Source organism: Bubalus kerabau, chromosome 8 (assembly GCF_029407905.1).
Source record: "Bubalus kerabau isolate K-KA32 ecotype Philippines breed swamp buffalo chromosome 8, PCC_UOA_SB_1v2, whole genome shotgun sequence".
Classification (NCBI taxonomy): domain Eukaryota; kingdom Metazoa; phylum Chordata; class Mammalia; order Artiodactyla; family Bovidae; genus Bubalus; species Bubalus kerabau.
In genome coordinates, this window is record NC_073631.1 from 94,462,785 (window position 1) to 94,486,416 (window position 23,632).

The window sequence follows — 23,632 nt, forward strand, 5'->3', positions numbered from 1 at the left end:
ACCCTCTTCCAACAACACAAGAGAAGACTCTACACATGGACATCACCAGATGGTCAACACCAAAATCAGATTGATTCTATTCTTTGCAGCCAAAGATGGAGACGCTCTATACAGTTAGCAAAAACAGGACCAGGAGCTGACTGTGGCTCAGATCATGAACTCTTTATTGCCAAATTCAGACTTAAATTGAAGAAAGTAGGGAAAACCACTAGACCATTCAGGTATGACCTAAATTAAATCCCTTATGATTATACAGTGGAGGTGAGAAATAGATTTAAGGGACTAGATCTGATAGATAGAGTGCCTGATGAACTATGGACAGAGGTTTGTGACATTGTACAGGAGACAGGGATCAAGACCATCCCCATGGAAAAGAAATGCAAAAAACCAAAATGGCTGTCTGGGGAGGCCTTACAAACACGTGTGAAAAAAAGAGAAGTGAAAAGCAAAGGAGAAAAGGAAAGATATAAGCATCTGAATGCAGAGTTCCAAAGAATAGCAAGGAGAAACAAGAAAGCCTTCCTCAGCGATCAATGCAAAGAAATAGAGGAAAACAATAGAATGGGAAAGACTAGATATTTCTTCAAAAAAATTAGAGATACCAAGGGAACATTTCATGCAAAGATGGGCTCGATAGAGGACAGAAATGGTATGCACCTAAAAGAAGCTGACAATATTAAGAGGTGGCAAGAATACACAGAAGAACCGTACAAAAAAGATCTTCACAACCAAGATAATCACAATGGTGTGATCACTGACCTAGAGCCAGACATCCTGGAATGTGAAGTCAAGTGGGCCTTAGAAAGCATCACTATGAACAAAGCTAGTGGAGGTGATGGCATTCCAGTTGAGCTATTCCAAATCCTGAAAGATGATGCTGTGAAAGTGCTGCACTCAATATGCCAGCAAATTTGGAAAACTCAGCAGGGGCCACAGGACTGGAAAAGGTCAGTTTTCATTCCAATCCCAAAGAAAGGCAAAGCCAAAGAATGCTCAAACTACCACACAATTGCACTCATCTCACACACTAGTAAAGTAATGCTCAAAATTCTCCAAGCCAGGCTTCAGCAATATGTGAACTACCAGATGTTTAAGCTGGTTTTAGAAAAGGCAGAGGAACCAGAGATCAAATTGCCAACATCCACTGGATCATGGAAAAAGCAAGAGAGTTCCAGAAAAACATCTATTTCTGCTTTATTGACTATGTCAAAGCCTTTGACTGTGTGGATCACAATAAACTGTGGAAAATTCTGAAAGAGATGGGAATACCAGACCACCCGACCTGCCTCTTGAGAAATCTGTATGCAGGTCAGGAAGCAATAGTTAGAACTGGACATAGAACAACAGACTGGTTCCAAATAGGAAAAGGAGTATGTCAAGGCTATATATTGTCACCCTGCTTATTTTACTTATATGCAGAGTACATCATGAGAAACGCTGGGCTGGAAGAAGCACAAGCTGGAATCAAGATTGCCGGGAGAAATATCAATAACCTCACATATGCAGATGACACCACCCTTATGGCAGAAAGTGAAGAGGAACTCAAAAGCCTCTTGATAAAAGTAAAAGAGAAGAGAGAAAAAGTTGGCTTAAAGTTCAACATTCAGAAAACGAAGATCATGGTATCTGGTCCCATCACTTCATGGGAAAGAGATGGGGAAACAGTGGAAACAGTGTCAGACTGTATTTTTTTGCTCTCCAAAATCACTGCAGATGGTGATTGCAGCCATGAAATTCAAAGACGCTTACTCCTTGGAAGGAAAGTTACAACCATCCTAGATAGCATATTCAAAAGCAGAGACATTACTTTGCCAACAAAGTTCCTTCTAGTCAAGGCTATGGTTTTTCCAGTAGTCACGTATGGATGTGAGAGTTGGACTGTGAAGAAAACTGAGCGCCGAAGAATTGATGCTTTTGAACTGTGGTGTTGGAGAAGATTCTTGCGAGTCCCTTGGACTGCAAGGAGATCCAACCAGTCCATCCAAAAGGAGATCTGTCCTGTGTGTTCTTTGGAAGGACTTTTGCTGAAGCTGAAACTCCAATACTTTGGCCACCTCATGTGAAGAGTTGACTCATTGGAAAAGACTCTGATGCTGGGAGGGATTGGGGGCAGGAGGAGAAGGGGATGACAGAGGATGAGATGGCTGGATGGCATCACTGACTCAATGGACATGAGTTTGAGTGAACTCCGGGAGTTGGTGATGGTGAGGCCTGGGTTACTGCAACTCATGGGGTCACAAAGAGTCGAGCACGACTGAGTGACTGAACTGAACTGAACTGAGGTGCCAACATCATACCTACATGATTAGAATGAAGAACAAGAGGGTTATTGGCCATCATTTTTAACCGGTTGACTAATTTAACAATACATACAATGAATGCTAAGCAAATGCTAAGTCCTGAGGATACACACCCTTCCTACTAAAAGCTTCCAGACTAATCTCTTCATTTTTCTAACTCTGTCTTTTCAATAAAATATAAGTTCCTTGAGGAAAAGTTCTGGAGAAGCTCAGCATGTTATAGAGTTTTAACAAAAGTTATAAGTAAGCAAAAAATAAGACTCCAGAAGATATTGTCGTTTAGCCTTAGTAAACTCTGATCACACTTCCTTAAAAAAAAATCAGTTAATTATTTGTTTATTTTTGGTCATGCAGAGTCTTTGTTGCTGCATATGGGCTTTCTCTAGTTGCAGAAAGCAGTCACTTCTCTTGTAGAGCATATGGGTTCATGGGCTTCAGCAGTTGCAGCTTGAAGACTCCAGAGCACAGGTTCAGTATTTATGGCACACTGGCTTAGCTGCTCCACCACATGTGGAACCTTCCCGGAGGGGCAAACCCATGTCCCCTGCATTGGGAGGTGGATTCTTTATCCACTGTACCACCAGGGAAGTCCCACACTTCCTTTGATGTCTCCTTTGCCCTAATGTACCCAGTTGTTCATTCAGGTGAATACATGGTACACTCCTAAGAATTTGTATAAATCTCTTATTTCATCTGTGGTGATAGCCATGGAATTCCCTCAAATCCCATGGATTTAAAGGAATCCCAAGGTAAACTTCTCAGAAAATAATTACTTCTTTTGTAATGTAAATAGTTGGCCGCTATATTTATCTGTTCTGTATGTCTTCTGAGGGAGAGGAAGAATATGAAATTTTCTTAATATTGTGTCATCTGTATATTCTTTCTTTGTTTTGCTTTGTTTTAATGAACTGGTTCCATCAACTGAAGTTTAATAAGCACTGAAGCAAAGACAATTTCTTCTAATGTTTCTGTACTTTACACATCCCTCCTTCATCCTCACTGGCTCAAGCCATATGATGGGTTTCCAAATAATTGGTTCGCAAAATTGCTTAACTGTCACATACTTGCTTATATTCCCTTGACCATTTCTGCCTCCTTCAGCACAACATTGCAGAAATCATGTTTATTATGTTCTCCAGAGGTACCCAAGGCTCTCTGTCAATCAAGCCAATGCCAGAGTCCATTGTATGCTTTGCAGGAAGAGATTTCTAGACTCCTAAATTCATTTTGACTCTATACAATGGATGTTCTTCTGTTTCAGGTTACTGTCTGAAAAATGTAAGAGTTTATGTACCCTTGAAGTTTACTCATCAAGGGCACTTCCCTAAGCTTCCATATTTCCAGCAGTATTGGTGCTTCTCAGACCAAGAACAACAATCTGACCCCTTTAGAAGTTAGGGAGCTTCATATAAAGGGAATACTTAACCCTAAATATGTTACACATGTATGAAAACATTCCAGCCGCTGTGCCAGGGAAAAATAGTAGAACGGATCAGTGAGACTCAACCCTCGCTGGGAAAGACTTTCAGAGCAGGAAAGGATTGAGGAAAGAATCAAGCATCAAGTCAGACTTCAGTCCTTCCATCACCTTCAGGTAGCTATAGGGCTTTAGACAACTCACTCAGGAAAAATGGGTCTCAATTTCCTTTACTGAGAAATGAAAGAATTGAGCAAAATAATCTCTAAGGACCTTTCCAAATTCTTTATGTTTTTATGACTGAAGTGCAGCTTTTTTAAGTGTGCAGCATATTTTTGTATCTCGATATGGCAAGCTTTGCTATCTCCTTTGCAGACTGGGGAGATACAGGTGCATCTGTGTACGTTTCTTTAAAATTTAGTAATTAAGCTTTCCAGTTTCAAATTTCCTAATGAGGAGACAAATACGCACATACACATTACTGTATCTTTTTACTTCCCTAATCTAAATACTTACTGAAAATAGTACACTTAACACAGACTAGTGATTATAAATTTTTGTATTTGAAAATTTAAACTCTTGTGTAGATGATCTTATTTAAGACATCTTGAGTTTGTCAGTAGTCTTTAGCACAGTTGAGTGTATTATGCTAATTAAACATCAGGTACTTTTGTTATCTCTATAAACAAACTCTTAATGCCTTCCTGTTACTCAAACTGCGGCCGGAGGCCCATGAACATCCCATGACCTGAGGCCGGTCAAAAACTCAGACTGCCTCACCCCAGATCTTTGAAATCAAAAGCTGCATTTTAACCAGGTACTCAGGTGATTTATATGCTCACTAAACTTCTAGAAGTGCTATTATATTATAGTGCTTCCTGCACTGCTTTAAAATATGCAGGGGGTTTTCCTATAAGGGAGTGAATAAATGAGTGGCCTAACTGTACTTGGGCTTCCCTCATAGCTCAGTTGGTAAAGAATCTGCCTGTAGTGCAGGAGACCCAGGTTCGATTCCTGGGTTGGAAAGATCCCCTGAAGAAGGAAAAGGTAACCCACTCCAGTATTCTTGCATGGAGAATCCCATGGACAGAGGAGCCTGGCAGGCTACAGTCCATGGGGTCACAAGAGTTGGACACGACTTAGTGACTAAACCAACCAACTGTACTTAGCAAAGTGAATCTCTACAACTCAGTGCCACTGGACTTAGACTAACAGAAGCTTATGGCTGATAATTTCTCCATTTCTTTTCATATAGTTCTGAGTCTAGGCTCAATGGTAAAGAATCTACCTGCAAACTCAGGAAATGCAGATTTGATCCCTGGGTCGGGAAGAACCCCCAGAGAAGGAAATGGCAACCCACTCCAGTATTCATGCCTGGGAAATCCCATTGACAGAGGAGTCTGGTGGGCTACAAGTCCATGGGGTCACCAAAGAGTCAGATGCAACTTAGTGATTAAACAACTACCCTCATAAGTGGGGGTTGGGACCTCTCTGGAAGTCCAGTGGTTAAGACTCCATGCTTCCCCCACAGGGGCACAAGTTAGATCCCTGGGTGGGGAACTAAGATCCCACATGCCACACAATGCAGCCAAAAAGAAGAAAATATATATGTGAGTGTGTGTGTGTATGTATACACACACATATGTGTGTGTGTGTGTGTGTGTATAACAAAAATAAATAAATGGCAGGGGCCAGGGAACTGGATGAAGAGCTCTATTTTCTTCAAGACCCACTTACAAATATTACATACACAGAAAGTCAATATGAAAAGTATTAAAATATTGGACTCTTTTTCATAGGATAACAACCAATGTGTTATTTGTGTTTCACTTTATAGCTGTTGATTTTAAAATTTCATAATACATTACTGTTATATTCATAAAGTATCATAAAGAGGAAAAAGAAACACCTTTCAACTATGTGGTTAAAACCTCTAAAATAAGTAAATAATAAAACAAATCAAGGATATAAAATTCAGGTAGAAGTTCAAATAAAAGAGACAAGGATTCTAGTTGCAGTTCTAGGACTCTGTGATTTGTCAACCATTCGCTAATCTTCTCTGGGTTCCAGTTTCTTCATTTACAAAATGAAAGAATGATCTTGATTTTATGTCCTAAACTTTAAAATTGTCCCAGCTTTAAAATTCTGAAATCCAATACATCTGAAATCAATGCCCATTTGTCATCTCAAATGCATCTATTGAAATTCCATATGAAATCTCAGAAGTGGCCTAAATAAATCATTCTGGAATTTCTGCCATTTTATTTGCTAAGAACAGGAGCATATGAGCTAGTGGCACCTCATGGTGCAAATGGAAAGATATTATCCCCAACAGACTTTTTCTCTATGCAAGGAGCAAATGAGGTGACAGAACATATCTTCATGTCAGGACAGTTAATCTTAGTTTCCATTCATGCTGAATCACCAAATCAAGTTGTGTGATTTCCCCCTGCTAACTATCCAGTTCACTCACATGGTCTCCTTGAATCTTAGTGAAAGGGTGAGAGCTTTCATCTCTGACCCAAAACAGGGAAAGCTCAAGGGAGAGTAACACCTGAAAAGCTACCTCGTTACTCTGGCCCCAGAAAGTAAACTGACAAGTCTTTCAGGAGGTAATTATTGAGCCTGCTATTTGGTTCACTGACATATTTGTGCATTGCTCTTTCCATTACCACCGTTTCTATCATCATAAATAAGAATCAATAGGCCATTTCGAGTAGCATATGCTCACCACCATTTAGCATCTGAGTGTCAGCCATACACAAGCTAAGCAGCAGTGCTCCAACCTCCTGGCTGAGAATCCAAACCCACCAGACAAGGAAAGCACTTCAATTCATGAAGACAGTGTTTATGTCTGAGTGAGCAACTAGATGGCAAGGGTAATCTATTCTTTGTCTGTATCTCTAGCAATCTCTGGCACAAGGCTGGCCATCCAAAATAAATAAGTGAATAAAGAATGAATGAATGAACAAATGACTGAATGAGTCAAAAGGTTTTAAAATGCTGGACAGAGGAGCTTGGCAGGCTACATATAGTCCACGGGAGTAGCAAAGAGTCAGACACCACTGAGTGTCTGAGCACAAGGAAAAGACTGGATTTTGAGGGTGGGTCAGAGAATGTTATTTTGGTAAGTGCAGACCTATTTACAATTCATGATGCAGAAATGAAAGCCAAAACACTGTGATCTGAGAGAGACTGCCTTTGATGAGCAGTTGCTCTGCACTGCTCTAATTTCCCTGCCATATTCACTATCAGGCCTCACCAGTGAAAGTGAAGTTGCTCAGTCATGTCCGCCTCTTTGTGACCCTATGGACTGTAGCCTACCAGCTCCTCTGTCCATGGGATTTTCCAGGCAAGAATACTGGAGTGGGTTCCCATTTCCTTCTCCAGGAGATCTTCCCAACCCAGGGATTGAACCCAGGTCTCCCACACTGTAGGCAGACACTTTACCATCTGAGCCACCAGGGAAGTTGGCCTCACCAGAAAGACAAGAAATCAGAATGATGGCCATTCCAAAAGTCAAGTGAGACCTCGAAAGAAAAACTCTCCACTGTCAATGAGGGTCTTGCTGGACAAAACAAGGTCAGGCAAGGGACTGATCAGAGAAAGAGCAGGAAAAAGAAAATATGAGGTGGTGAGGGGGAGCAACGGAGGGGAAGTTCAGGCAGAGGCCTGAGTGGGAAAACAAGTGTGCAAAAAAATGCACCGAAACAAGGAGAGGTGAGGAAGACCGACCCCAGTCCTCAAGGGAGGGTGTGGGTGTCTGGATGGGGAGGGGCAGAAAGGCATTAAGTCTTCTAGAAGACAGGGAAGGAGGGAAAGAGAGGAGAGGTCAGAGAAATGTCTATAAAATAACACCCATCACCACTGATAAAAAATCCTTTTTTCTTCTTGAGAAAGACAAAGGGAATTTTAAGTAGGATTAAGTAGTAGTAGCTTTCAGAACTCAGCGGCTCTCAGGAGCAATAATAAGTACATAAATAGCTAAGTGGATGGTAGGAATTACTTCACTTTGGAATGTGGCCAACATATCAAAGTTAACAGTAATATCACATCTTTTTGAAAGCTTTTCTGAGATTCTAGGGGGGAAATCATCTTAGAAAAACTGTACCATGTTAATTTTAGGAAAAGGATGCTCCTCACTGCTTGAAGACATTCTATTGCCTGAAAATTGATAAGACAGAAGTTCTAGCCTGCTGGGAGGCACTCACTTATCCATGTAAATACATTCCAGTATTGCCCCCAATTGGAAGCAAATAATTATGTTTGCAGATTACCTTCGCCTAATGTAAAATTTTACTCAAAACATAACCCACAAAAGATGCTCTTAGTGAAACAAAAAGGACCTGTGGATATCCCACTTTCAGAATTCTCTAACTTTTGGACTCACTGTGAATAGTTAAGACATAAGGACTTCCCTGTTTGTAAGGACTTCCCTGTAGCTCAGACAGTAAGAATCAGCCTGCAATGTGGGAGACGTGGGTTGGATCCCTGGGTTGGGAAGATCCCCTAGAGGAGTGCATGGCAACCCACTCCAGTATTCTTGCCTGGAGAATCCCATGGACAGAGGAGCCTGACAGGCTGCAGTCCATGGGGTCACAAAGAGTCAGACACAACTGAGAGACTACTACTACTGCTAAACTTTGTTAAGGCCAGATTTTGAAACACGTATAACTGTATATACCCATTTCTGAATTAGGTGGACTGTTGCAAATTGGAAATACAAATAATGTCCAAATCCTGGGACTTCCCTGTTGGCTCAGTGGTAAAGAATCCATCAGCTAAGAAGGAAATGCTGTTTGATCCCAGGGTCCAAAAGATCCCCTGGCATAGGAAATGGCAACCCACTCAAGTATTCTTACCTGGGAAATCCCATGGACAGAGGAGCCTGGCAGGCTACAGACCATGGCATCACAAAGAGTCACACATGACTGAGCAACTAAGCACGTTCAAATCCTAGACACGTCTAGCCATGAATATCCTATAGATTTCTCCTCTTAAGTACAGTAAGCACATTTCTTCTTTGTCCACTAATGTGCTGATCATCTCTGCTTCCCAAAAACACATGAAAACTGTGTGTTGGTGGCAATTGGGGGTACAAATATCTTCTCTCACCATCTGGAAACATTCACATGTTACTGTTTTCCAAAAAAGTAAGTAAGAACATCACATTCTTTATTTATTTTCCACCCAGAGACAAGTTATTTCAGTATCATCCACAATGGAATTTGCATGAAAATCTGTTTACTGACCCTGTTTCCTAAGGGTACATTTGCCCTAGCACTTGGAGTAAACACCATTTTCATTGCACTAGAAATAGTTCTAATTGGACAGATTGTTACAATTTTAGCAACACCCAAATAAATCAAAGGAATATGAAGCAGACATGCCACCAAGTCTGGATTCTACTACACCTCAGCTCAGTGTTTCTGCCTGAAGTATTTCTTCCACACCATCGACAGATGCTTAAAGGACATCTAAAGACATCAACGTTTTTTTTTAATGACTTTAGAGAAATTGATCATTCTGAAAACAGTCCATTAAAAAGCTCTATGATTGTATATTAACTCATATATGTGAAATCTAGAACAATGGTACAGATCAGATCAGATCAGATCCGTCGCTCAGTCGTGTCCGACTCTTTGCGACCCCATGAATCGCAGCACGCCAGGCCTCCCTGTCCATCACCAACTCCTGGAGTTCACTCAGACTCATGTCCATTGAGTCAGTGATGCCATCCCCTAATTAGCAGACAGGAAGAGAGAGGCAGATGTGGAGAATGGGCATGTGGGCAAGGTGGGGAAGGGGAGGGTGGGACAAACTGAGAGACTAGGATTGACATATATACACTACCATGAGGTCATTCATTTCACTAACTGGTTAATTTTCATTAATATGCTCTAAACAACAATAGGACATAAACACGTGGATGATCAAATGACATTCAGAATTCAAAACTAAGCACAGTGTACAATATACATGAATGAAAAACCCCTAAGGCCCTCTGTGTATAACTTCTTTCAAATCTTTCTATAAACTAACTGCTCTTTATATCCCATTATTCACTGACATGCAAACTCTTCATGAGATGAACCTCTCCTCCGTTCTTCACACTTCTCCATGCCACTCTCTCCTGACCCATCTTTTCCCTCATTTGGGAAGCTTTCTCAATATTTTCTTGTTCTCAATCACCTCCTCCCTGAAGCTTTGAGTTTTACAACTTAAACTTATAATCATACATTTTTTGAACTTCTTCAATATCTATGTCCAAATTTAACATTTAATCATAAGATACTTTGTTGTCCTTTACTTATGTACATGTTTGGGTATATCTCTCTTTCCCAACTTAATCACATGATTTAAAGGTAACACATGCCTCTTATGCCTCTCCTTCAAGTTTCTGTCAAGATCCTACTCCACGTTTAACATCTTTCTCTTGATATTCCTTCTTTATTTTTTAAAGACTTTTTTTTTTTTTGGTGCAGACCATTTTCAATGTCTTTATTGAATTTGTTACAATTGTTGTATAGTCATTAAATCATGTCTGACTCTTTTGTGACCCCATGGACTGTAGCTCCCTAGGCTCCAACATTCATGGGATTCTCCAGGCAAGGATCCTGGAGTGGGTTGCTATTTCCTTCTTCAGGGGATCTTCCTGACCCAGGGATCGAATTTGCATACCCCTGACTGGCAGGTAGACTCAATACCAGAGTCTCTTGGGAAGCCTTTGTTACAATATTACTTCTGTTTTATGTTTTTGGTTTTTTGGCCTCAGGGCATGTGGGATCCTTATTCCCTGACCAGGGATTGAACCTACATACCACCTGCATTGGAAAGGGAAGTCTTAACTACCTAACCACCAGGGAAGTCCCTTGATATTCCTTCCCACCATGTTTATCTGAAAATATGCTTATATTAGATGCCCTCCCCTAAAGAAATTTCTGTAACTCTGCTTTTTCTCAAGTTCTCCCATCATTGCTACTTTGTTTTTCTGCTAAACTTCTTTTAAAAAAGCATTCTTCCCTCTACTTCTATTCCATTTCTATCTCCAGCCCTCACCATCCTCACCATCTGAGTCTCCATCAAACTTCTGTCCTTCAACCACGCCTCTCTGTAGCACTGAACATGCATGCACCCTAACTCCTCTCCTGACTCCCAGTACGTCTCCTTCCCCAACCCGCAATGCTTAATTTCTTCTTCTGGTTCCTCCCCTAGAGGGTTAGGTGGTTATCCCTCATCTCTGCTCAATTTTCCCTGGTAACTGCATCTCTGCCCTTGTCTTTTTAACTTCCAGGTCTCCTCCATCTACTACTACCTAATCTGCATTTCTAGTGTCTTACACTAGGCAGGGTCTCAAACCTTAGTTGCCACCTGCTGGGCAGTTCCATGGGGCGAGTTCAGAACCCAATTCCAGTTAGTCCTTCCTATAGTCCATTACCATTCTTGCTGTCTTTTCGGTTAAGTAGTATTCCTAGACTTAGCCGGCAGAGATTTATCATTCAGAACCTCCATCACTCACCACCACCCCCAGGGCATTCAGCACTCACCATGTCCCACTCACCATGTCCTGTAAATGCTACCTACTAGGATCTCTATACTCTGTGTTCCATCCCTAACTAGCACATCTCATGAGGCTGAGACTGTCCACCACTGGGGCTCTGGGATGGACACTGACTTACCTTTCTCTTTTCTCTGCCCTGATCTCCAACCCTCCCTACACTTCTGTCAGAGGAATCTTTCTGAAACAAGTATCTGAGCAATGTCCTAAATGAAAAGCCTTATTTGCTTCTACCCTACAGGTAGGATAAAGCCCCAAATCCCCAGTTCTGGAGCTTCTAGGAAGAACCCCAGAGCCCTGCATGAGCTGGCCTGTCCCGATCCTCTTCTGCTCTCACTCCCACACTCAAGTCTCAATTACTCTGGCCTCCTTGACCTTTTATTTTTTTGTTTTATTTACCTTAAACTCAAGAGGCTTGTGCTAGATCCTAGAATGGGCTGCTCTCATATTTTCACATGGCTGAGGACTCTTGCCATTCATGTGCTTAGTCACTCAATCATGTCCAACGCTTTGTGACCCTATGGACTGTAGTCTGCCAGGCTCCTCTGTCCATGGGGATCCTCCAGGCAAGAATACTGGAGTGGGTTGCCATGCCATGCCCTCCTCCAGTGGATCTTCCCAACCCAGGGATGGAACCCAGGTCTCCTGAATTGCAGGCAGATTCTTTACCGTCTGAGCCACGAGAGAAGTCCCTTGCCATTTATGTCTGGTCTCAAATGTTAGCGCCTTGGCAAAGCATCTTAACCAAAGGATAGTAATTGCTGCCTCCCCTCCTCCTTCCTGAGACCACCTGGTCACTCTTTCTACATTTACTCTGTTGTATTTCTTCAAGGCACATCTCAGCATCTGGAAGTCTTTGTTCCTTTATACATTTACTTATTTAGTTACTCTTCAAACTCAAATGTAAGACCTACAAGAATGAACTTTGTCTCACTTCACTTACTCCAGCTCCTGGAAGTCAGTTCCCTCCACTGGGGCGCCCCCTCTCCACATCCCTATCCTTGCTCCATTTATAGGGCTGCTCTAGCACTTCTCAGATTATATCTTTATTTGAAAACCTATTTCCAAAGGAACTAAATAAAGGGAAAGGAGGTCATATCAAAATGTGTGGGCCAAGGGGAAAGCAAGAGAGGAATGTCTGGTTATAAGATGCTCATTCAGTGTAGATCTTAGTATAGAAGAGATGTATCTTTATTAAAATTATCCCTTTTTATGTTCTTTTTAATTATGCTGTATGTATTTCATTTTCCATGTGTTAGTTTCTAATATATATAAATGGGTATATAAATACATCCATGAATATCCATAAATGGATTTAAAAGGTACATTTATACAGACCTTCTATCTTGTATTGATCCTACTAAATGTACTGCTTAGTTCTAAGTAACTTTTAAAATTCCATAGATGTTTCCACATACACAGTCATGTTATCTTCAAATAAAAAGTTAAATTCTAACATTCAAAAAATGTATATTTAATATTACTGTTATTTTTATGTACAAAATGCAGAAAGTAGAGCATCAAAAAACCGTAGCTGCTAGAGCTATGAAGGATATGGGGACATGGATCCACACAGTTGGAAACCAGTGTCAGCACAATTTGTTACGATCTGTCAGCCTCGCTATATTTTGAACTCCTGGCAAACAAAATCATGTCTTGTTTATTTGTCAATATCCTACCAAACGTAATAAAGTACTTTGTCTAAAGTAGATACCCATCATTAAAAAAAAAACAAAAACAGAACTGAAATACTCCAGCACTAGACACATGGCACATGTTCAATAAATACTTGTTCATTGATTGCAAGAACCGATGTGCAAGTTTAAGTTTGTTGAATGATCAATGGAAGCTCAGCCCTGCTGAGAAACTATAACAAGAGATACAAGGAGGTAGAAGATGTTGCCATTACTATCCACATAGAAAAGCTTCATTTCTCAGGTAATGACAAACACAAATGCTCCAAGGAAAACATTTAAATGGTTACCTGTACATTTCTTTATATGACTGTTCCTTTTTCCATGTGATCCCAACTTGCATCCAAAATTCTCCTCCCAGAATTCTGCGAACCATACATTTCTTCGATTATTGGCAAGAGTTCGGCTTCTAAAGTATCGATCGAACCCTATTTTAAAGAAGAAAGGTATGAAAATATTTTTTTCAAAATCAAAACCATGTACTATCAGAAATTTGAATATATATTATATTATGTTGTGATCATTGCATGAAAAAATATATATAACACATGGGGGAGGACCAATAACCCAGAAATAAGGCTATCCCTGTGGCAAGAATCAATGGAGATCAAAGGACAGTGTCTCTACTCCCACCATTTGCCATTCAGGCATGCACAGCAGACTGGGTGTCATCCCCGCCACTTCCTCCTCTCCTCTATGTCTCCCAGTGGCAGCAACCAGTGACCTCATGCTGAATATTTAGAACGAACTCAGACTTTTTCTCCTCTCTTTCCCCTAGTAGGGGTCTATGTTCTGGATTTCTGTGCTTCTACTCACCTGAAGATTTATCTGATCTGGATGTTCCCTTTTCAGCTAACTCAGAAAAACTAATCACTACTAATGTAACTTTCTGGTTTTTTAGATGCTAAGTCGTGTCCAACTCTTTGCAACCACATGGACTATAGCCTGCCAGGCTCCTGTCAATGGGACTTCCAAGGCAAGAATACTTAAATGCGCTACCATTTCCTTCTCCAGGGGATCTTCCCAACCCAAGAATTGAACATATATCTCCTGCTTGGCAGGCGGATTCTTTACCAATGAGCCACTTGGGAAGCACCCAATCTTCTAGAGTCCTAGGTAATAAGCTAAAGTGTCAGTCTGATCAGGTAACCACCTCATTGAAGGAAGAACACTGGAATGGGTTGTCATTTCCTTCTTCAGGGGATCTTCCAGACCCAGGGATCAAACTTGCATTTCCTCCATTGGCAGGCAGACTTTTTATGCCCAAGCTACCAGAGAAGCCCTTACTTTGTCATTATTCTCACTTTAATACATACAATCTTACACCATTGATGAAATGATCTTTTGAACAGCATACATTAAAAACCAAAACAAAACCTCCAATATACCAACATTTGTCAACTGACTACTCTGATTTTAATATTTCTTTCAATTTCCAATTGAGCTTTGATCGATAAACATGAGATTAAAACTGGAAATAATGCCTTGTTCCAACAGATAATGGCAAAGGTAGGAATTTTAGTCACTGTCAAGATCACTGGAAAAGATATTTGGGAGACAGACTGCTTTTCAAGGATGTGTCACATCTTCTGTTGCCATTCATTTATCCATAGAGTCAAACCAGCATCATACTTTAATTTGCTATAAAGCAAACACTATCCTTCCAACAATGCTATAACTGTTGGTATGTCCATGGATATCTGCAAACTTAGAGGGCAACTGCTAACATCATGGAGATATCTAAGGCCAACAACAGTGCTCCTTAAAAAAATATCTTGTGGATATCTTTTCTAATTTAAAACATATATAATGTGCTAACTTAAATTACTTACATACTTAATTACTGTCTTGGTAATTCTGCCATCAGTGCTACAAATTTTATCCAGAGTCATAAAATAATGGATGCATTTCATCATATGCTGATACTCTGATTTTGCTTTTGAGTTTAGATTAAGTTAGAATCAAACAAGTTCTCTATGGTGCATCCTTACCATCAATTGATGCTCTTTTGGGTAAAATTGTCACAGCCCCTTCTGCAATCTCCTCCTGTTGATAAACAGGTGCTATTTTGGATCCCCAACTATCAGAGCCAATCCAGAGAAAATGCCCACTTTGGTTTAATTTTTTTGCTGCTTCCAGTATCCTCCTATGAGAATAAGAACAAACAAAACACACCACATTAACCAAGGAGCTCTATAAATGTGAATGTTACAAGACCTGCTGTATCAAGTCATCAACACTCAGTAGGTCACCATAAAACAACAAGTCAATCATTCTAACTGCCTGAGTTTTAATGTCTCCTAAAAGAAATAAATTGGAGACTTTAAGTCCAGTGCCTGATAATTAGCCTTATTCTTAACCTCATTCACATTATTCTGTCTGTCATCGTTGTTTGTCTCATTTCTTTTCAGTCCCCAGATTTTACTCGATAAACGTTTCAGACTGAGAAACCAGAAGGCTGCTGTTTCTATGTAGCAGAAGGCAGTCTGTACTTAGATAAGAATGCTACAATTCTTGCGAAATCTTACTAGATTCGACATTGAACATGAAATATATTAGAAAAGGATGTGGGGTGCAAATATGATCCTAAATGAGGAAGAATATCAATCAGTACCTGATGTCATCTTCATTAGCAAACATAATTACTGCCCGAGCATTAGGTGTTTCTAGCAGGCGCTTGATAATTTTTTCAAATTCTCCAGGTCTTGGTTCACGTGGAATTTTCTGTGATTGAGCAATGCAAACACCACCTATTTAAAGAGAGAGAGAGAAAGTGATTCAGAAAAGACATTTACTTAACACACTTAATGAGGTTAGCTACTTTATAGAAACACATGACTCAGTAATGGATATTGTTTCTCAAAATATCTGTCATTCTCACCTATTTAAAAGCAATCAGGATGTTTTGCATCCTAATATGTATATATATATATATATATATATCAAATGAATGACATCAATGACTTAATCACACATCAGGTATTTGTTTTCAAGTTTAAACATTATTTTTGTGAATGTCCTTAAAAAAAAAAAATCAAAGTGCACAAGATGTAGGACAGGAGAGAAAGAGTGGAAAGAAAGGCTGTTTTAATTCATTTAACATAAGTCCAAGAACAAGTGCTTTGATTTAAAAAAAAAAAAAAAGGTATGAATATGTCTTATAGGTGAGACTTCCTGTGATAAATATAAGAAGGTCCTTTTGCTAACTTATTTTGTGACCCCATGGACCCACAAGGATCCACTGTCCATGAAATTTTCCAAGCAAGAATACTGGAATGGGTTGCCATTTCCTACTCCAGAGGACCTTCCTAACCCAGGGATCGAACTCACATTTATCAGTAGACCTCTTTTAAAGTTAATTTCCTGTTTTTAGCTCATAGTATTGTAGCAAGAAACTTATGCAAAAACATAATATGTTATGAGACAAATGGTCTTCAAGATTATTTGAGACACAAGTCAACTTTCAAAGACACAAGCACTCAGTTGACATATTTCTCCACCATGAAAATCAAAATGGCAGAAATTCCATCCAACTCATGGCAAATAAATGGGGAAACAATGGAGACAGTGAGAGTCTTTATTTTGCAGGGCTCCAAAATCACTGCAGATGGTGACTGCAGCCATGAAATTAAAAGATGCTTGCTCCTTGGAAGAAAAGCTATGACCAACCCAGAGAGCATATTGAAAAGCAGAGACATTACTTTGCCAACAAAGGTCTGTCTAGTCAAAGCTATGATTTTTCCAGTTGTCATGTATGAATGTGAGGGCTGGACTATAATGAAAGCTGAGCGCCGAGGAACTGATGCTTTTGAACTGTGGTGTTGAAGAAGATTCTTGAGAGTCCCTTGGACTGCAAGGAGATCCAACCAGTCCATCCTAAAGGAAATCAGTCCTGAATATTCATTGGAAGGACTGATGCTGAAGCTGAAGCTCCAATACTTTGGCCACCTGATGTGAAGAACTAAACATTTGAAAAGACCCTGATGCTGGGAAACTTTGAAGGCAGGAGGAGAAGGGGATGACAGAGGATGAGATGGTTGGATGGCATCACTGACTCTATGGATATGAGTCTGAGCAAGCTCCACGAGTTGGTGAAGGACAGGGAAGCCTGGTGTGTTGCAGTCCATGGGGTCTCAGAGAGTTGGACATGACTGAGTGACTGAACTGAACCATCCAACTCACAGAACAAAAACGGAAGAACATTTCTTTTGGTTTCTCATCTTAAGGCAATGAGAGGCCAAAAAAGAAAAATGTAGAAAATATCTCTGCCCTTTGCTGATGGGCTGGGATAGGAGGAAAAGGAGGAGTTTTCCTCTGGTGTAGTGGTGTCGAGGTAACATATTCTAATATAAAGAGAAAAAAATGACATCAGCAAGATGCTTCAATTGCATTATGGTTTGAACATACTTTTTGAGTCACTTGAGAAGAAAATCACCATTTATTTACAGCATGGCTTCAACAAGCAAGGTATTTTTGCTTCCACACAATTGACAATGCATTCAGTTTCCCAAACATTGCAGGGTGCCATTATATGCCATGCATCTGGCTGGACACTGGGAATGCCCAGTCTAACCCAGCAGTTGCCAGCTAGTCTGGGTAAGGGGCATTCCAATAAATTATCATGGAGCATGTAATGATTTTAGGATGAAGACAGCATACCACACTTTGGGAACACAGAGAAGGGAGTAACTTAAGTGCTTGAGAGAGCTATATTTTAAATGGCAAACACACATAAGCACAGGGACAAAACCAGGACATTTCTGGTAGAAGCCAAGGTGTGAAAGAACCTTGTTGGATCATGACTGTCTGGGGTTGAGGTTGGAAAGAATGAACAGGTCCAGCTTGACAGTGACTTTGTTAGACAGGCCAAATAATTTGGGTTTTACATTGAAAAGGCTAGGAACCCACAGAAAGTTCATAAGCAGGAGAATTACATGATGAGCTATGTGTTTTAGGAAGAAACTTCAGGTAGCCAAACAAAGGAACCATGTGGTAGCCACACAATGGGTGTCCAGTGTGTTGTGATCCAATTTAATATATGTGACAATGCCGTATGATTAACAGTGCCACAGTACTGAAGGTTATTCACTGTATAAGTTAGAACGCTGCTAAAATTATCCTTGCAACAGCAGTACCTTCACTAACCCTACACTCTGCTCTTCAGTGCTGAGAATTGCCTATAAGCCACAGACTGAGCCTTTAAGTAGTTAGCCTACTGATATGTCCAAAATAGTTGTGATGTGCCGGGAGCCAGTGTGAGGAACTCTGCCCGTGGCAAAGGTCATGAGGAAGGAGAATCAGCATACACAAAGGCGGGATCGAGCCTCAGGAGTCCCCCTGGAAATTCTCGAGCATCTACCCCCAAAACCAGAGTCTGCCTACTTTACTGCTTTGTGCTCTCACCTACACCTCTGACTTTATGGGGGGCTGTCCACCATCTCTCTCTCTGAAAAAGAGTTAACTTACAGCTCCAGTTAATAAAATTCCTGTGTGTGACAAGAGTGTTTTAGTTCACAAACTCCTTTGGAAGTTCTCTAGCCTGCCTGAACAGGTTCCTCCAGCCACATGTGATTGTTCACAGCCTCCCAACCACAAGAGGCACGAGAAGCTTAAGATATTCTAACAATGCAGAGCTTCTCAGAGAGTTAAAATTGTTAAATAGAACTAGTAGAGGATTTCTTTGTTGAGCTAATGCTTGCTGCCAAGTTTCCATATCCCTTACTACTGTGTCCCTGGGAGTGTATTGATGAATATAGTTGGTGTATAGAAATGTAAGTAGTAGCTTTAATGTTTGTAACCTTGGACCCTTGAGTTAATTCTTTTCTTGTTATAGCCCACCACACCTTTGCCCTATAGGAATGTAACTTTATCTAATGCTTTTGGAGGGTGGCACCTGACTTCAGAATAATCACCTTTAGAGACAAATAAGTTTTCTGAAGAAAGGGTCATAAAATGTTAACAGGCCTCCTGGCCAGAAGATGATGTAAATCACCTAAACTTTTGCATATGATAAGTTTGCAGGAAGAAAGCCTGGCTTCGATAAGGATCAAGGACTGCTGACCTTGCATGACTCTACCCCTTCCCCCATTATCCTCTATGCACAACTTAGGGTATAAAAACTACTTTGGAAAATAAAGTGCAGGCCTTGCTCACCGAAGCTTGGTCTCCCCATGTCGTTCTTTCTCTCACCTTCTGGCTGAATTCCCATCTGGAATGTGGAGGCTCGCCAAGCCTACTAATTTTGCCTGGGCTTCTAAGATCTGACCAGGGAGGCCTTAGTGTCTCCTCTCCTTTGGGAGAACAAGAGGACGCCTGCGGCCTACGTGGGTGGTGCAAACTCCTTGTCTTGGAGTTTTATTGGTTTTCCACGTAAACCAAGTTATTCAGCCTCTTTTCTCCACTGAATTTTTTCACTGAGCTATCCCTATTTAACCACTCTTTATATCTCTAATTAACACTTAATTAAGCTATTGTCTCCTGACTGCCGATGCTGCCTCCCCTTCAAATTCCCTGGATCCACCGGGGCTGGACCCCGGCAGTGATGATTGATTCATTCCTTTAGTAAATATTTATGGGGCTTCCCTGGTGGTTCAGATGGTAAAGAATCTGTCTGCAATGCGGGAGACCTGGGTTCGATCCCTGGGTTGGGAAGATCATGTGGAGAAGGGAATGGCTATCCACTCCAGTATTCTTGCCTGGAGAATTCTATGGACAAAGGAGCCTGATGGGCTACAGTCCATGGGGTTGCAAAGAATCGGACACAACTGAGCAACTTCACTTTCACTTTTTCACTTTTCTGTGATGACATCATTAAACAACTAGGAAATACAGGAGGGGCAGACTTGATGAGTTTGATTCAGAACCAGTGGTTTTCAAAGTACCCATGGAACACTGAAATGGAAACAATGAGTCTGGAGCTAAGGAGAAAGAAGGGAGTGGTAACCACAATGTTGTTAGATGCTGACACAGTAGTAACTGAAGTGTTGGGAATGAAGTGATCAGTCACAGAGAATATTGAAATCAATAACATGAAAAGGTGAATGACAGAGTCCTGAAAACCCACCAGCAGGACAGGAGCTAGCAATGAGACTGGAAAGGAGTGATGACATGTTTTGAGGAGAAAACTTTTGGGACAAAGTCTAGGGATTACTTGAAAACTACATAATGTGTGTAAAAATCAAATAAAGAACTGTGGTGAGTGGAAACATGAGGTAACCATAGAAATGTAAGATCCAAACTGTAACACTCTCTGGGGAACAATAGCTGTTTCAAAACATGACTGCACTTTTAAGAAAATTGTTCTAATTACTTAAGGATCCCATTAAAGACATGCCATATCTTAAGTATCATTCTGAGATTAACTCTGACTCCATAACCAGAAGAAATGAAGGCCAGAAAATTTTAATTATGATTTTTTTCAGATGAGGCAAACAGGCAATCCAGACTTATGGTTTAGTCTGAATTCACTGATTTAGTCATTTACTACAGATCCATTGAACATTTCTGTTCATTCAAAATTAGTCAAGTTGGAATTTTACATTAGTCTATATTTTTTTATTCCTTCACCTCACCTTTTATTTGTGAGCCTGGTCAATTTGTATCTTTCTCAAAAGAGGAACTGCACAAGTAATTTATTTCAGCTGAGCAAATCCTTACAAAGAACGTGCACCCCAAGGCATTATGTTGCTTTGTGCTTTATGGACATTTTATTGTGGAATGTATTACTCTCAAATAATTGGTGTTAGAAAATTAATATTCCTTTTCTTAGCCTTGAAACTCAGTCACAACTTCTATCTTCACATCAGTCAAAAAGCCACACAGTCCATTCATAAGTACCCATGGTCTACTGTGTTTCCAGAGCTAAGGACTTTCTGTCTCCATTCTGCCTGCAACAGTCTTATAACTGAATGACAAGATGGACACATCAGAAAAGCCAGATAAGAACGTAAAATGATCTACTGCTAAGAAAATATTGCATAAGGTCAGATCAACTGCAGTAACAAATGACCGTAAATCACCACCTCAAATAATCTTGACTATTTAAAACTATATAAGAAGAGGTCATCGTATACTGTTAGTGTTTGGTTAAAATACAGTAAAATTTAGTCAAACATTCAGGCTTTATCAAAGATGTGTTTTCCTACAATATTCATTATCAATTGTTTCAATTTTAAAAGAGACTCTGACTTGATCTAGATTCCTAAAGTGTGGAAGAGGAGCTCTCCTGCAGCAAAGCATGTCTATTCCATCTATTTCTTCATACCCCACTCTGGAAGAGTGACTGTGTACAATTCCAGGGGCTCTAAATTCCCTGTTCTGCAGGCGTCCCCAGTTTAGCAAGAAATAATTTTTAAAGCTTAGCACTTAGGAAAAGACTGTTGTACAGAAGAATTTATAATTGGCTGCCTTCTAGAATTCCCTGTCTGATTTCCTCACCTGTGTAAATGTTTTCCCTTTGATTATTTAGTGATAATTAAAAGATCATTTGTTGAGCTGAGCATTTTACATACACTCTCCAAAACACTTGAGCACTCCTTCCCAGTCTCATGCATTCTGTACCTCCATAGTCCTAGGGAAAGGACTCTAACCTTGGTATTATCACCACAATTTTGATGAGGAAACTGAGAAATAGGGGTGTCAACCGCTGGCAAGAGTTTGAAACCCAGTTTCAAAGCCACATCTTGTGACTCCGAGACTTTTTCCGTCATCTTGCCCATCCACAACTGACTATACTTGTGACTTAATGGTTTCATGGGCATCCATGACTGATGAATAAGATAAAGTAAATTTAAAGACATTCAAAAGACACAGCAGGCCACCCCTTATAAACTGAATCAATAGCTACACAAATGCAGTCCTTCTATTGAGCATTAAGAACAAAGTTAAAATACTTAGAGCTCATGCAGATTATAGAACTGATTTAAACTTTAGTATTTAACTAGTCCATCCCCAAATCTTTCCAATTGCCTCTGTGAATGCAGGTCCTCAGGAAAATTTTTCTGAGGCCTCCAGTCTTCCACATCACCTTTGACTGTAGCAACCACAATAACTGTATATTTTTAAAATTCTGTTATCTTTTTTTTTCACCTTAGACTGTATGTTCCATGACTACTGAATCTTGGCATTCACACTGACCACCATACTTCTCACTACCTATCATGGTGCTTGGCACATACAGATTTCAATGAATATGTTTTGAATAAATAAATGTAAGACTTACAAGAGACACTGCTGGTATAAACAGAAGTGAGACATTTCTGACCTCAGACACCTCTCAGTCAAGTAGGAAAACATAGGATACATAAAAATATATCCTTATTTTTAAAAGTGATTAAAAGTGGCACACAAAAAGTAAAAAAAAAAAATTGAAATTTTAACTCATAGGAAGCTTTCACTGATGTGGCATCTGGCACCCAAAATAGTTTTTATCACGGTGCAATAAATTAGAATATTACCTTGGCCTTAGTTTGTTCATCTGTGGGATTGCACAATAATTTGTTCTTATTGAAATAACAGCAAATTTGTAAACAATTTCATTCATAATTTTTGTCTCTTTATCTCATAGGTGAGTACCTGGAAGTCTCAGGTCCGAGAGATGAAAGGTCCTTTACAAATATGTTGGTTTGCTAGTGCAATAAGATGTTGAAGTGAACAAAAACAGATATGGGCCAGAAGACCTGAGGGTCGGACCTATGTGATCTTGAACAAGTCTCAGTGTCATCATCTCTGTGACAAGATTCATAGAAACTATCTTCCAGGGATGAAAATAATAATACGATCAAGTGCTATACAAATGTTACATTGAATACATTATTAATATTGTTAATCATCATCCTCATCTTAACCAGATAAGCATCATCATTAGACTTGAGAGGAGAGATAGCTGATATTTAGACCTAAAACATGAGTTTGTCAACAGGTCAGATCTTGAACCCTCAACTTTATTTGTGTAATATTATTAAATATCCTAAATTCCGAGAAGTGGTAATTGTCTGCTTTTCTGTGGCAGTAAATAAGATGAGTAGATTTCACTTTTCACCTATTACAGATCATCACAATGTCATCAGGGCAGTTTCAATGTGAGAGAATGGAGAAAGTGACTTACTTCTCTTTTGTCATCCCTGAATTCATACCTGAAGGATTCAAACCTCCTTTTGGAGGGATTTTATAAGTATTTTGAAGATCTGGGTTGAACATTAGAATTTAATTCTTTAAAAGAGTAATAGCATGGTGAAAACTATTAATCTATTAATGGTGCCAACCAGTAAATAGTAAGTGTTGTGGAAACAACCTATACGCTCGTTTTATTTAAATATTTGCCTATAGATTATTAAGAAGCTGGACTATAGAGTGCTAAGACAATACTGTTGCAACCTTAAGAGTTTGAAATGGATATTTGCCTTGATCTCTGCCCAGTGGAAGACCACCAGGGCTGGAAATCGGACTGGGCAGAGAAGAAGTCCAGCTGACTGTGGACCAATGACAAATTCCCAGCACCACCAGGAATGCTGAGGCTGAAATGCCTTCCAGAGTTACTCTGAATTAGGTCAGATAGAATAGGCCATTATACTTCCACATTTATCAGTGGCTTGCTGGGGGACATCCTGGGAAAAGGGGTAGATACATTAGTTAAGGAAGTGCCTTGCAGTCGGGGCCACCCCGT

At 40.1% G+C, this 23,632-nt stretch overlaps 1 protein-coding gene across 1 annotated transcript in view; it reads right to left on the reverse strand.

The window, feature by feature from the left end:
* GRM8 (glutamate metabotropic receptor 8) overlaps positions 1–23,632 on the reverse strand; it is an 857,461-nt gene that overhangs the window by 486,071 nt on the left and 347,758 nt on the right. Inside the window, exons 3-5 of the mRNA XM_055590836.1 lie at positions 15,584–15,719; positions 14,961–15,115; positions 13,260–13,397 (exon numbers count right to left, since the gene is read on the reverse strand). Of these exons, the coding sequence (XP_055446811.1) occupies positions 13,260–13,397; positions 14,961–15,115; positions 15,584–15,719 (429 nt within the window). The remainder of the gene's footprint in view (positions 1–13,259; positions 13,398–14,960; positions 15,116–15,583; positions 15,720–23,632) is intronic.